Raw genomic sequence first — 14,930 nt, forward strand, 5'->3', positions numbered from 1 at the left:
GGAAGCGAGGAGAGTGTAGTTAGTTCCTGAGGGCTGTCTCTGCCCTTTGGGAGCAGGTAGTTTTCTTTTATTCTTTAATTCCTTTGCAATTCTTAAAACTGTAGTTTGGGCACTGTTTATTTAGCTGGATTAAAACAGTGAAACCAAAGATCACATGCAGGGACGTTGGTTGCAGGTTAAATAATTTACATCTGTAGTTAGCTTCTTTGTTTCAGAACCAAAAAAATATTTGCTCTTTGCTCTATTGTCTCAGGGGAAAAGAGGGTATTATTTTAAATCCATTTTCTTCTTGAGATAACCTCTCTCAAGAGGGAAAAACCCATGGATTATTTTGGAGAATGAGTGATCCTGTTGGAAGAGAAGTCATAACCAGTGGTTTCCCCTCCGGGCCAAAGGTATGGGAAAACTCCAGATAACTTAATGTTAGTTATCTCATGTGGGAGATCATGGTACTAGGACTATAGAAGGACTATACTTGAGCCCTTGGACAAACCTGGGCCACACATAGTTGCCACTTGCTTCCTGAATGTGAGGATGAGAGATAATGTGTGGTGCTAGAGCCAGACAGCATCTTTACATTATCAGTGCTCTTTAGATACAAGTCCTTGTTATTCTGAGGTGCCTGGGAAGGCACAGCTAATTTGGGCCTCTTGGCAGACCATATAATATGAATTCTAGTTTAGATTTTAAGGGGATCTGCCATTTAACCAACATGGACACTTGCAGAGCAGCGTAAAAGCCCTGTTCTAGGGACTCAGAAAGTGGGGGGAGGCTTTTTCTATCTGGTTGCAGGATCCCGTCTTAATGTGTTCTGTGGGTGCTGAGGATGCAGCTGGTTTCTGAAGAGGAGTCACCGTCCCCTCCACCACACTTCCTGCCTTCTCTGCCTGGTGCAGTCACGAGGGCTTTCAGCAAAAGCAGTGGTGGAACAACTTGCCTGCTGTGGCTTTGTGGCTAAATCCAAACCAAAACCATATCTCTCTCCTCAAGTATGTTTTCAGTATTGGTGGGAAGAGAGATGTTTTAATTTTGAATGTGCTGGAGCTGATTAGAGCTCTGCCTGGTTCTGAAGGCACTGTGAACTCTGCTGTGTGCACATGCGGTCATCACCCAGTTAGCAGGGTCCTGTGTCATGCCACCCTGCTGAGTAAATGAACTGTGTTTTGGTCTGAAAATTGTGCATGACTTGACGAAGGTGAGTATGGATCAGCATGTACTTTTCATATTTCCCAAACCAGTTTCCCTCCAGACACCTCTGTGCCAAGTGTTAATAGGTATGCTGAGTAGGGAATTCTGTGCTCACATAACATAATCCATGTATCAAATAAAGGTAAACAGGTTTGACTGCACTTTTCAGAACTGTTAAGATGCTGATGTGCTATGAGTACCAGGAATGTAGTTAAGGTGGAAATAGCACAAGACTTAGCACGAGCAAATGCAGAGCTATGTGACTGCTCTGGCCATGGCCATGCACACTTGCGTGAATGTAGAGCTGCTACTCTATAACTGAAAGGGTCAGCCCACGACAGTAGTTTCAAAGTAAGCACAACAGAAATATTTCCTTAACATAGAAATCAGAGTGATACTTTGCAAACCACTCTTCCTGGGACATTAATTTAGGCGGCTGAAAGAAAAACTTAGGAACCACTGCTAATGGGAATGTAAAACATAAAACAGAGTGCTTTGGTGAGGGACTAGGTTTATCCCAACCCTTTGTGCCTCCCCCAGCCAAGGATGCAGTTGGAAAGTGAGGCCCTGCCTCATGAGTTCTCCTGCCTGCTTGTCCAAAGTCTAGCACTGTCCAGGAAGCCTTCTTAAGTCTTCTGCCACAGTCTTCAGTGACCCACCTCTTCCACACCACAGCAATGCTTTTCTACCCCTTCCTGGACACCAAGGCCCTGGCACCTCATTGTTATTTGATTTTGTGTGTATAACAGAGCTTATAGGTTGGCTGGCTTGGAACTGACACCCAAGCACAGCAAGCCTCCAAGTGAAGTGCCACAGAGCAATCAGGATCACAGAAGCAGTTGTCCCACCTCACCTCCAATTTGGTGCTTGGCCAACCTCCATTCAGGATTCTGAGGTGTACCCCAAGTGGGAGCCCAGAGGAAGCCATGCTGCCGGAAGAAGAGGGGAGCACATAAAGAGCTTGCTTCTACCTCACATGAGCAGACATCTGGGCTCTGTGGCCTGTGTATCAAAGGAAGGGGAGATACATTTGCTCTCTGCAGTTTGTTCACTGCTGCCTCCCTAGAGTTAGAGTAGTACCTGACCCACAGTAAATGATCATTTAATTTTAGCTAAATAAAGGGATGATACTCACTTAAATATTACTTTGAGACTTTTAAAATTTAAAGACAAATGCCCTACACATCTAAGGAACTTTTGAGGATATAGTGTCTTGGAGCCAATGGGGGGACTAACATTCCTTAAGATAGTATGTGGAAAACTCCAGATTTAGTAGATATTCCCAGATTGGGGAAGGTCCCTTCTCTGTATCAGTCAGGATGAGCTATATTGTGCTGCAGTAACAGCAGACCAAGTTTGTTCCATGCATCCTTACTTTGGAACTCAGATTGGTAGAACAACTACCAAATCTTGTTCCTGGAAGAGGAAAATCTCATTGGCAATAAACTCTTGCCTGAAAGTGATACACAACTTATTAGTTAAATTATTCCCATGGTCCCATGCTACTTCAGGGAAGCTGAGAAGAGGCATCTCATGTGCTAGAATCATCAAATATTTGATAATGAGCACTAAGGACATCTACAGCTATCATGACAGACTGGAATTCATTTTACATAGTAGTGATTATTTCTCAGTGTGATATTGTTATGAAACATGACCCCAGATATATTTTCAGTAGAAAGTTTGTTTTGTGGAATGCTGGGAGACGTACGTGCTAATGTCACACAGTACCCTCCAGACTTGTGTTGCTGCAGACATTTCAAATAGGGAGTCATTTTAGCATTTGGTGGTTTTTAAGGCTTCTCAAGTAGTTCAGGATTTAACAATGTGTACTAAATTGCTGCTATTTTTGTAGGTACATAAATTTTAAACTGTGCTTCATCTGATCCTTTGATAAACTATTGATTCTGACCAATCTTTGGAGATGTCTTCCAAGATATTAAGGGCACTGCTCCTTCCTGGGTGTCTTTGTCAGCATGTTCAGGAGCGAAACTCTTACTGTGCACCTGCTTTATCAGCTTGTAGTTTGTTGGTGGCCAGGAAATAAGTTTGCATGCCATGAAAGAGACTTTGGAATGATGAACTCTTGAGATAAAGAAATGGAATCAACGTAGACTTGCAGGGTGGCTTTCATTTTCCATGAACATTTTTAATTTCATTGTAAAATATTCATGAATAGATTCAAAACAAATAGGGATTGATTCTTAGAGGTCACTGACCTTTAACTCATAATAATGGATATTTCGAAAGTGTTCATAATGAAACATTTAATTTTTTCTGATTGAAACACACTTTTTATATGTAGAAATCTTAGAAAATAAAAGAAGTCTACAAAAATAAAACCACCTATCCTACGTGGTTGTAGATGAATCCACTGTTAATAGTTTACTATAGAATCTTCCTGAACTTATATACATGTGAGATATATATATAGCTGGTTATACATGTATTTATATTTCTAATACATTATTTAATATATGCAAGTGTGTATCTTTCTTAATATAATCACACACTACAGGAGTGTTTAAAATAAAAAAGAAAATGTCCCTGATTCCCCTGCACCCTAGTCAATTCTAACCCATAGAGGTCTCCACTTTTTAAGTTTTTAATGTAAATACTTCAACACGCATAAACATGTTTTTGTGGACACAAATAGCCTTAGGCTTTTTGTGCCTCACCACAAATGGGGTCACTAGAGGCCTAATGTTCTGCACTCTGTTCTCTAAGATCCCTAGATGTCTTTCCTCACCACCACACGTTTCTCTGCCTCGCTTCTCACTGTTCGTAGATGTATTTGTCACTTAATTAACCCCCACTGTCCTGCCGGACACTTACAATTTTGACAAGGATCTCAAGATTGCTCTGTATGCTGAACCAGTCTGTATGCTGGACCTCTCCGTTGGTGTAGGGGTGGCCTGCTTGATCACCAGTACAATATACCACTGTATGTTTTTATGAGTCTGTTAGGTGACAATGATATCCCAGTTTGCATTTCTTTTGTTGAGTGTGTGTCCATGTGTTTATTTATCATTTGCCTTTCACCCCCTGCCCTGGTCTGGAGCATTGCTGGCTGCCATGGCCAGGGCTAAAGGCACAAAGTTAAATTGCTCATGGCTCCTAAATGCTGCTCTCAGAAGTAACAGATGTTTTACCCACTCATGTTTCATTGTCCAAACCCAGAAGTAGATCCAAGTTTTGTGGGGAGGGGATCTTGAGACTCATAAAGATTTTTGAGGGCCACTTTAAAGAAAAACATATATAATTACAATAAAACCGGGTACAATAGTAAATATTTATTTAGAATAAGATGCACACTAAATTATGAATTTAGAAGGCATTTTTTTCTGTTTTTGATTTGGCCTCCACTAAAATGGATCCTTCCTATTGTATTTGAACTTCAGTGTAATCAGTTATTCTGAAAAAAGTATTGAAAATCACTGAAATTTAGATTTATTAACAAGAATCTCTAAGATTCTAGTTGGCAGTACATTGTTGTACAATCAGTATTCTCTTCTAAGGGGCATAGCTCAGTGGTCTAGTGCTTGCCTAGCATGTGTGAGGCCCTGGTTCAATCCCTAGCACGTGTCCCCTCCCCCAGAGCTCTTCTACATACATTGATTTATTGATGAATACGTGTAGGAGTTTGTCACCAGAACACTTGTTTCTCCAGGCTGTTTCAGTAAGTTGCAGGCAGTTTTTGTGTGCCACTCTAGTTGGAACTATAAGACTTTGTCAGTTCGAAATTTGTCAGAAATACCAAAATTTAGTATGAATCATTGAGATATGCAAAACTGTAGCCTCCCATGTGTCTACTTGCTATCTGTTCTACACTATGCTATAGGTTTGTATCCTACAAACCCTGGAATGAGTTCAATTTCATGTGATTTCCACCATGACAGGGAGAAAAGGTAGAGTGTGTTCATGGTTGGAGATGGGGCATCACTGAGTATATATCCTCATGTTTCAAACTCCACTGTTCTCCACTGTTCGCAGACTATTCTAGTTGGGCATTGTGAGGTGTGTTTATCTCATGAATTTGGGGACCTGTCCCTTTGTTACAATGTCAGGTCAGTCAGTGCAGTGGATGTTGAAGTCTATATGGAAGCCATTCTTAACCTAGGAGGGCAATAGGAGCTTAACCATATGTGTGAATTTCAGCTAACCCCAAATTTAATGTTTCCCTCACTCAACTTCCAGTTAGCAGGATCCCCAAAATGCCCTGGCACAAAGAGCTGTGACGGAGGAAGTTGGAATGGAAGGAGGCAGTGAATGGTCTTAGCTAATTGTAGTTAAAATAACTTGCTTTTTTAGGCTTTACAAAAAGAGAACCCTGTGAACACACTGCTGGAGCCAATGCAAGGGAAGGGTTCTGAAGCATGAACTTCATCTTCTAGAGAAAATCTGCCCCTGGAAAATCCTGCAGCACAAATCTGCAACCCCTCCATGCGCCTGGTAGGGGAGATTTGGGTGTGTTGGTGCACAGTACTGTTGACATCACAGCCTGCAGAAAGGCCTTAGCAGTTTACACCCAGATCAGTGGTAAATTCAGGCTTTATGAACATATAAAAAGTGTTGTAAGAAAATCACCAGCCTGCGCTCCCCTTTCCCTCCTTTCTTCCTTTTTCATGTTGTCAATCTTAATTAGCCACAGTCATGTAAATCTGACAACCTTATAATGCCAGTTTACTTATCAGCTATGAAAATACTCTAGGTCACCTGTGTAAGAACTACACAGAAAAAGCTCTCCAGGGTACCCATGACCTCCTGATTAGCAAATACCTTAGTGTTCCCATATTTATATCTTGACATTTGTGTATTACAAAGTTGCTAGAAGTTCAGTCTTTGATTCCTCTGTCACTACAAGTTGTTGGTGGCCCAGTCTGACTTGGGCTGAGTCCTTGTCAGACAATAGATGGGCCTACTTCAGCAGTGATTATTAGAATTCATGATGCTGGAAGATGTTTTGATATTTTGCTGTGCCAAATATCAGGCAAAAAAAAATGTACTGCTTGTAATGGCTGAGTATTAGAAACCATCTAAACACCTATCACCAGGGGATTGATAGAATTATGGTATGTGTATAGATGTGTGTATTTATGTATCTTTATCCTATGTAGTCATTAAGAATAATGTGTATGTTTCTTTTTATGTGGAAATGCTTACAGATATTATTTAGAAGAAAAGGCTGAAAACAAGATGTATAATATTTTCTGATTTAAAAACTGTGTAGATTATAATTGTATTTCCTTATTTGATATATAGCGTGTTAACTGTTTTTATAGTTCTCTTTTGTATATTTTGATTTTGAACATAGTGACCATTTGAGGTGTGCAAAGAAGGCAGCTATTATATTGTGCATGAGGACTTGATAAGAAAAATAACATAGTGAGGCAATAAGAACTAGAGAGAATGAGGATCAAATCTTGGCTGTGAAATCTTGGCATTCCCTCTTTCTGTCTGTGTCATAGGACCTCTGTTTCCTGGTCTTTAAAATGGGACTCATGTTACTTCATAGGTTTGTGTCAGGGACTAAATGGTAAAGAGTGAGAAATGGTAGCTAAACAGTGAGCAATAGGTACTTATTATTGACATTAGTGGTTATAATATTAATGGTTATAATATTAAGCAGTTATCCATTACTGCTTACCTAATTACCCCAAAACTTAGTGGCTTAAATCCACAGAACTTTATTATCCTTTAGTTTCTGGGGGTCAGGAATTACAGAGTGGCTTTGCTCTGGTTCTCTTGTGGTTGTAGTCAGGCTGTATCACCTAAAGCCCACCTGGGACAGGAGGACCTGCTTCCAAGACTGCTCATTCACATGGTTGTTGGCAGGTAGCTTTAGTTCTTTGACACTTAGACTCCGAGTGTCTTCATGACAAAGCAGCTCATTTCCCCCAGAGTGAGTGATTCTAGATAACAGAGAGGAAAGAAGAAACCACAGTGACTTTTTGGCCTAAACTGTGAAGTTATTTCTGCAAGAGGGTCAGCCCTCTTCATTGTGTCACAGATATGAGACTTCTAGGGAGACTACTGGTTGGGGCCAACTTGGACAGGCCAGCTACCACACCCAGTTGGTAGCTGGCAAACTGAAATTGGAATTTAGGCGGTCTGGATAATTCTGTCATGAACACGTTGGAGTGCCACAGTGTTTAGCCCTCTTCTTTTCTGACTATACTCCCACTTTGGGTGGTCATCCCTCCTATCTCCCAATTCCCAGTTGTATCTCCATTCTAGTCTTTCCCTAGAACTCAAGGCTCACATATCTAACATCCAGCTCTGCTTGAAGCCTGACAGCTGTTTCAGTGTTAGCATGTCTCAAACTGAACTCCTGCTCACCTCCCCAAACCTTCCTCCCTGCAGGCTTCCCCATCCCAATAATACCATTCTTCCAGTTGCTCAAGTAGGAACCTTAGAATTATACCAACCTTCCTCTTCCTCTTCCATCCCATCATCTGTCAGCAGATCCTGTGGGCTCTGCCTTCAACATACACTCAGAATTCAACACTTCTCACCATTGGTGCTGATCACCTTCAGATGCCACCCTGATCCACCATCCTTTCCCCAGGGTATTGCAGAGGCCTTCCAGCTCTTCTGTAGCCTCTACCCTGGACCTCCCTCTGGTCTGTTCTCCCCATAGGAGCTGGTGGCCCTTTTAAGATCCAAATCAGATTGTGCCTCTAGTTCTTTCCTCACACTGAGAGCACCGTAGGCTACAACACAGCCAGGTCGGCCCACATCTCTGGGCTCTGTGTAGCTGATCTCCTGTCCTACAAACCAGGACCTTACTACTGCCCCTGCCGCACCTGCCCTTCCTCTAGGCAGCCAACCTGGCTTCCTGAGGCTTTCTCAGTCCCTTCTCAGCTAGACCTTCTAAGGTCCGCAGGCCACTGTTTTTACACCCTAGCCCCACTTCACTTCACTGGCCTTCCCTACTTTTTCTCTTTTGTTCTTTTCATTGTCTAACTTACTTTATTTTTTATTTAATGAAAAAAAAGCTTATCCCTTAGACTATGAGGTATCAAGCAGGGATTTTTATCATGTTCACTGCTAGAACAAGCAGCCTATAGGATTTGCATTTTCTTGAAGCCATTTTTTAATATTTAAGAATTTAGGGGGCTGAGGTTGTGGCTCAGAGGTAGAGTGCTTGCCTGGCATGTGTGAGGCACTGGGTTCTATCCTCAGCACCACAGAAAAAATAAATAAATAAAATAAAGGTATTGTGTCCATTTACAACTTAAAAAAAAAAAAGAAGAAGAATTTAGGTGTTACCTTTCCACACAAATATGGTTGAAATTAGCATACCAGAAACATTTGTAACTCATCAGTACAGTGTGTTATTTCTTGCCCAAGATTAGTAGATCCGATTACAGGGGTGGGGGGAAAGAAAGGATGTTTAGGAGTTTGCCTTATATGAACTAGTTCTTTTGTGTATTGATTGCAAGTTAGGCATGTAATTCAGATGGAGAATTAAAGGCTGTAGTACTGTGGAGAATTATAAAGAGAGTCATTAGGAAAAGCACAAAGTATGTGCTTAGAGATCTCTGTCTTTTGTTTCATTTTCTAATGGATGACTAAAAATTGTGCATTTTTATTATGCACAAGATGATGTGAAATACATATACATTGTAGAGGGGTCCAACCAAGCTAATGAACATGTGCATCACCTCACTTCTTTTTTTCTAGTGAGACTTAAGCTCTACTCTCTGTCATTTCAAAATAAATTCATTGTTATAAAAACTGTAGACCTTATATTGCACAATAGATCTCTTAAAATATTCCTTGCTAACTGAAATCTTGTAACCTTTGATCAACAAGATTTGTGTCTTTAATGTGTTAACTTGGACTGGAAAGGTGAGAAGACCACATAAAGTTAGCATGGACGTTTCCATGGTGGTAATAGCAGAACTCGCCTTCCTTTCACATGGCAACCCTGACAGGTAGGTGTGGGGCTTTTCAACTCATTGTGTAAGTTACTGTGCTTGGTGCCTTAGGAAGGGACAGAGGTGGCCTGGCCTGCCCCGCTCAGGATGCAGAGAGATGCATAGTGGTAGATGTAAAACACTTTCCTGGGACAGAGTAGGATAACATGACATGTGGCGGGGAGAAACTCAGGGACAGCATGGGCAGGAGGTGGCACTGTGAGCGGAGCACTGGGAGGTGTGAGTGGAACTTGAGTAGGCAGGGAAGAGCCCCGGAACAACCTGTGTCTTGGCCGCGTTTCATAGTTAATCTGGGGATCTTGTCAGAAAGCAGATTTTGACTCCGCAGGGCAAGGAAGGAAGGCAGAGCTTCTCCATTGCTCACACAGCCTCTGGAGGGCTAGGAGGCTGACCGTGGGGGACATGTCTCTGGAGGATTTCAGGGCTGCCTGCATCAGCCTGTCTGCTTCTGCTGCCTTGAGCTGTAGGGTGGGGATTGACCTGGACATGGTAATGTGACATGAGGTGGGCTGTGAGACAGTGGGGAACAGAGGTGAGGCCAGGAACCCAAGGCCAATCTGGTGCTTATTGCTCAGGACTACTTGACCTCCATTGATCTTAGGGCCATCAGCTTAACCTTGAGGCCACCTCTTCTCCTGAACTCTACCTTTAAAAGTTGACTTGGTAATTGCTGTTGCTATCTGTTTGACTTCATGATTTTTACATTCTTCAGACATATTGCCTAGAATGTTACTTTGGTCCTTTGGGAAGAAATTGTTTCTGTTAATGGTAGATTTTTAATTTTTTTAATAAGGTGCCACTCTCTTCTTGTGATACAGTCCAGTGATACACTTTCACAAGCAATGTGTGAATTTGGGGGACTCTTCTTTTTGGGGACTTCTAATTGAGGAAGAAAGAGATTGTACCAATCACTCTTTTAAACCAGTTAGTCTATGTGAGTCCAACATGAATCACCAAGGTAGATGCAGATGGCACTGAATTCCGCCGTCTCAGTGTCGGCCATAACTGTGGTAGAGACCATAAATTGGAAACAGGCTTAGGCAATACTGAAATTATGGTGGCAGAGGAAGAAATAATCATGGAGGTGTTCCTTTCTGCTTCCTCCTCCTCCCCAGGGCCAGTGACTCACACGGTGGCCACTCCTCACTGAACTGGTTTCAGTGTTGTGGTAGAGCCTTCACTATTTAAGTTAGGAATTCCAGCCTTTCATTCATCCCCCTCTACCTGTTTCTACCTAAGAACTGAAATAGGTCATCCTGACAGTTACACTGCTGTCCCCAAAGGAAAACTCTGCAGCTGTACATAAATATGGTGGGCATGTATGTTCCCAGATGTGTACTAAATATACACATGCATGTATGTTTCCCATTTCTTCCTAGATTTTGGCCCTAATTGCATTCATCTGTATCGAGACCATCATGGAGTGCTCCCCGTGTGAAGGCCTCTACTTTTTTGAGTTTGTAAGCTGTAGTGCATTTGTGGTGACTGGAGTCTTGCTGATTCTGTTCAGTCTCAACCTTCACATGAGGATCCCCCAGATCAACTGGAATCTGACAGTGAGTACAAGTTACCATTCTGACTGTGAAAGGATCAAATGTTGCTTGGCTCCAAGGGAAAGTTGGAATCTCTCCGTGTCATGTTTGGTTCGAGTTTGTTTTGATTCTTAAAAATTCTCTTATAACTCAACTGTGAAATTTTAAATTTCTTTACTGGATTGAGTAAAAAAAATAAATAAATTGAATCTTAACTAATGGTAGAAACAGCATAACAAAATTATGTTGGTTCTTTTAAATATGTCATTTCTATTTTATGGTAATCTGAGAAGAGTAGTTATACTGGTGTTTGCAGAATATGGGAAAGAAAATGGGATTAATACATTTGCATATTTTTCAGACTACACACAAAAGCCATTTATAAAAATATTGATTCTGGAAGAATTAAAAATATGAATGAAAATGCCACTGACATGTAAAGTGTAGGAATATAAGCAACTAGGAGGACTGGAGGGTTTTGGTGGTTTGATCAGAACGTCTTGAGTGGATACATGTCCTCTCGTCTCCATAGTTTGAATTCTCAGCCCTGTTTGGACAGCCCTATCAGATGGCACAGGAAGCTGAGGGCAGGCCAGTCCCAAGCCACTTCTTCTAAACTGTGTTAGTTGTCCTTATTTGTCCTTAAACAAGATGGAATTTTAATATCATTTGGTTTTCTTGATATTTCTATGCAAATAAGCATGTGCAAGAGCTCAGGGGGAATCAGTGAGGAAGAAGCTCAGAAGCACAACCAGCCGCCTCGTGCTTCTGTGCTTGTGAGAGAAGCCTGTGGGCTCACAGCTGCTAGGGGGTGAGGAGGGCACTGAAAAGCACCTGCTCCCTGGGGGAGGGGGTCCAGAACCAAAGGAGAAGCCAGACATGGCTTCTCTGTCTCTCTCTGGCTGCTCCTTGCAGCAGTTGGGGGTGGGGGAGCACAGTCCTGTGGGAGGAAGCCTGAGCTGTCACTATGCCTGGCAGGGCTGCTTGCATGGTGTCCCTGTGTGTGCAGATAGGTCTTCCTGACAGAATGCTCCCACAAACTCTTTTGAGGAGAAAAATGAAAGGAGAGTTACTGATCTAGAAAAGTCAATGTCAGTTGAAAACCCTACTGGTTTTGTCTTAGCATTGAATGCTGAGGAAAATGTGATGGTGTTTTAAATTTAACTTTGGTCTAAACCCAAAAGATAACTGGAAGTACTTTGTCTAAGGTTTTGTGAGAGGTTTTAACACCTCGCCTATTTTTTCGATGAAGTTTGTGTTACCTATAAGAAAATGCTTACAGTTGTGACCTCAACCAATAGTGTAGTAGATAGAGAGCTTAAGAGAGCCTTGCAAACCTTTCCTAATTAATGCACACTTTGGGGACAAGGTCAAGGTGTTCATCTTGTTTGCTGGTATCCCAGTTGCCTGTTTTTTCCAAGGTCCTCTCAGTAGGTGCTTTCTGAGGGTAGGCTGGACTGCAGAGCAGACGGCACCCTATAGAAGGACCTATTTGACAAAGAAATAGCTTCTGGGAAGGTTAAGACCAGAGAGGCTTTAAGTCAATGGACCTGGTCACATCAAGTCCAGAGAGGCTCTTAAGGCCTGTGCATGAACCTGGGTTAGTCACATGAGCCCTGTGTTAGTGAAGTCTCTCCATTGGTAAAGTGAAGATAATACTATTTTCCTTGCAGGATTATTTTAAATATAAAATGAGAAAATGGGAATAAAGTCATATAGTAAGTTCTCAAACCAGTGGGGCTGCTGCCAGCTTGAGAATATTCTTCTTGTCTCAAATGTTATTGATGAACTACACAATTCTCCTTTAGACTTTATGCCCCTCCTTCCATTTTGTCAGTTTGTGTGATACCATTAATCTAAAGGGCTCAGCCGAGGAAAGCTGCTCAGCTCATGGCAGAGTCAGGAAGGAGAGAGAGAAAGAGAAGGGGCTGCAGGGAAGATGAATACTTAAAGGACACACACCATGTCCCACCTGCCTTTAGTTGCCACCTAGTTAGTTCTTTCAAATTATTAATCCATTAAATGGACTAATCCACTGATTAGGTCACTGCTCTCTTAATGTAATCATTTTACTTCCCCGTTAATAGAATGGGGAACACCTCATATTCAAACTATAACAAGCTACATCATTATTTTTAATGACTACATGGTGTCATTATGGAAATTCTGTTTTATTTAGCACAATACCCTAAACTTGAGCATTTTGTTTGCTCTCACCTTGTTTCATCTGGCCTGCTAAATAATGTGGTAGGGGATCATAGTAGGATATTGTCCTGTCTTTTTAAAACATCCTTTTTGAAATTTTTTACTGTAGTCCCTGATCATATTTATCTTTTCAGTCTCCATTTAATGTTAATTGTTATTGCTAAAACAAATTTAAAATCACTGGTACTCCTACAACTTTTAAATTTTTCCCCTTAAATTTCCTAGACCTTTATCACATCTGTAGTTTTACATGGTCACCATTAATGTAGATACTATTTTATTTGATGCTTGACTTCAACATTATGTCATAAAATATGTTCCCTTTCTGAATAATCTTTGTTTTGGGAAGTATGTTTTATATTCTTTTTAAACCACTACAGCACCTTACCCCAGAGCCAAGTATATCTAGACACTTTCTGCCTTGAATTTGTGAGAAATTTCTCTGGCTTCACAGATCACATCTGAACCCTCTCCTGCTGGCAGAAGTTTCTGAACAGAGCCTCGCAGTCCCTGCCTTGCAGTTTTGCCCCAGTCCATGCAGAAGCTTGGCAGGAGCACTCCAGGTGGAGTTTCTACTACCCAGACACAGCACTATTAAATTGGAACTTGCCTCTGTGCATCTTTAAAAAGAGCAAGTGGATCTTGAAGTCAGGCCAGGCCAGATGAACCACCAGGTGTTGGTATAGTCAACCAGCACTTAAGCAGTTTGGTTTTTTTCCTGAATTTTCTTCCCCTTTATAGATCACAGAGACCATACAGTGTGACCCAGGCTGTGGGGGCCTAATGCCAAAGTAATAACAGAAGTACCAGTAAACGTGTAAAGGACCCTACTGTGGGCCAGGTATTGTGCTTGGCTTGTCACCTACTTCTGCTTGACCTCCAGAACAGCTCTGGGGGGAAGGGGCTGCTATTCCACATAATATATGTAGGAATAAAGCAGCTTATCTGAAGTTATAGTGTTGGTTAGATCCCAATCTGGCTATAACTTTTAATCACTGTGTTATGGTCTTTCCATAAGTAAGACAGAAGTTAAATCTGTGAAACACTAGGTAAGTAACTTCACTTGCTTTTGCAAGAGGTTTAGGAGAAAATTCTCCAGTGACTTAGTGACATAGAGGTTTGAAAGACTGTGAGAAAGTGTGTTCTCAATGTCTGAAAATAGTGTGCTTTAAACCTTACACATGGAGGTGGGGAATGCTGGGAACTGCACCAGTCTCAGTACATTTGGACCCTTGGGATACTTTGTTCATACCAAGACCATTGTGTGAGCATCTTTTTTAAAAAGATGACACTAGAGAGCTGAGGGTGTAGCTCAGTGCTGGGGTGCTTGTCTAGCACTTGCCAGCCTCTGGTTTCTATCCTCAGCACTGCAAGAAATTAGAAAGACACCAGAACACTAAACAGTAAATAGTGGCTGCTGTTTAAGTCAAGAATTAGTGATGTGGTAGGTTAAAATGTGGGTTTTGTTGTGGTGGTTTGCCAAGTAACCATTAACCATGAACTGTTATTTTTGTCTTCCTTCGTATGACCAATAACACTATGACATCAAGAGTGAGATTTGGGGCCATTGGAGGTTGCATGTTGTGTGTCTTATTTTGAAAATTCTTCAGTTAATTTTCAAATTGTTCTTTTCAAATCATTTTATCTTTTTGTTTAGGATTTGGTCAACACTGGACTCAGCACTTTCTTTTTCTTTATTGCCTCAATTGTACTGGCTGCTTTAAACCACAAAACCGGAGCAGAAATTGCTGCTGTGGTAAGAGAACTCGGAGCGTTAAAATGCAGGCTGACTTCATACCTCTGGTGACTTTCTGTCCTTTGTCCCCTGGCATGCATCCTACTGTTCATCATCCTTAAGTTTTTTCTTTACTGAGCAGAGAGGCCAATGTGGAGGGTAGGGAGATGCATGGGAGCTGCTCTCTCCCCAGGCTCCAAACTTCTGTGTTGCTGTTGATTCATAAAGAACATGTTTCATTTTTGAAGTTGGGGAGAGTTAAAAGGCTACTCTCCCAGTGCCACTCATTAGATTCTCCAAGCCTTACCAGGTAATTAAAACCCCACT

General features: G+C 41.6%; 1 protein-coding gene across 1 annotated transcript in view; it reads left to right on the forward strand.

Annotated features, from left to right (window-relative positions):
- Positions 1-14,930, forward strand: part of CMTM4 (CKLF like MARVEL transmembrane domain containing 4) — a 53,725-nt gene that overhangs the window by 35,269 nt on the left and 3,526 nt on the right. Inside the window, exons 2-3 of the mRNA XM_079119311.1 lie at positions 10,511-10,687; positions 14,526-14,624. Of these exons, the coding sequence (XP_078975437.1) occupies positions 10,511-10,687; positions 14,526-14,624 (276 nt within the window). The remainder of the gene's footprint in view (positions 1-10,510; positions 10,688-14,525; positions 14,625-14,930) is intronic.

The sequence above is a fragment of the Sciurus vulgaris genome (assembly GCF_902686455.1).
Source record: "Sciurus vulgaris genome assembly, chromosome: 17".
Classification (NCBI taxonomy): Eukaryota; Metazoa; Chordata; class Mammalia; order Rodentia; family Sciuridae; genus Sciurus; species Sciurus vulgaris.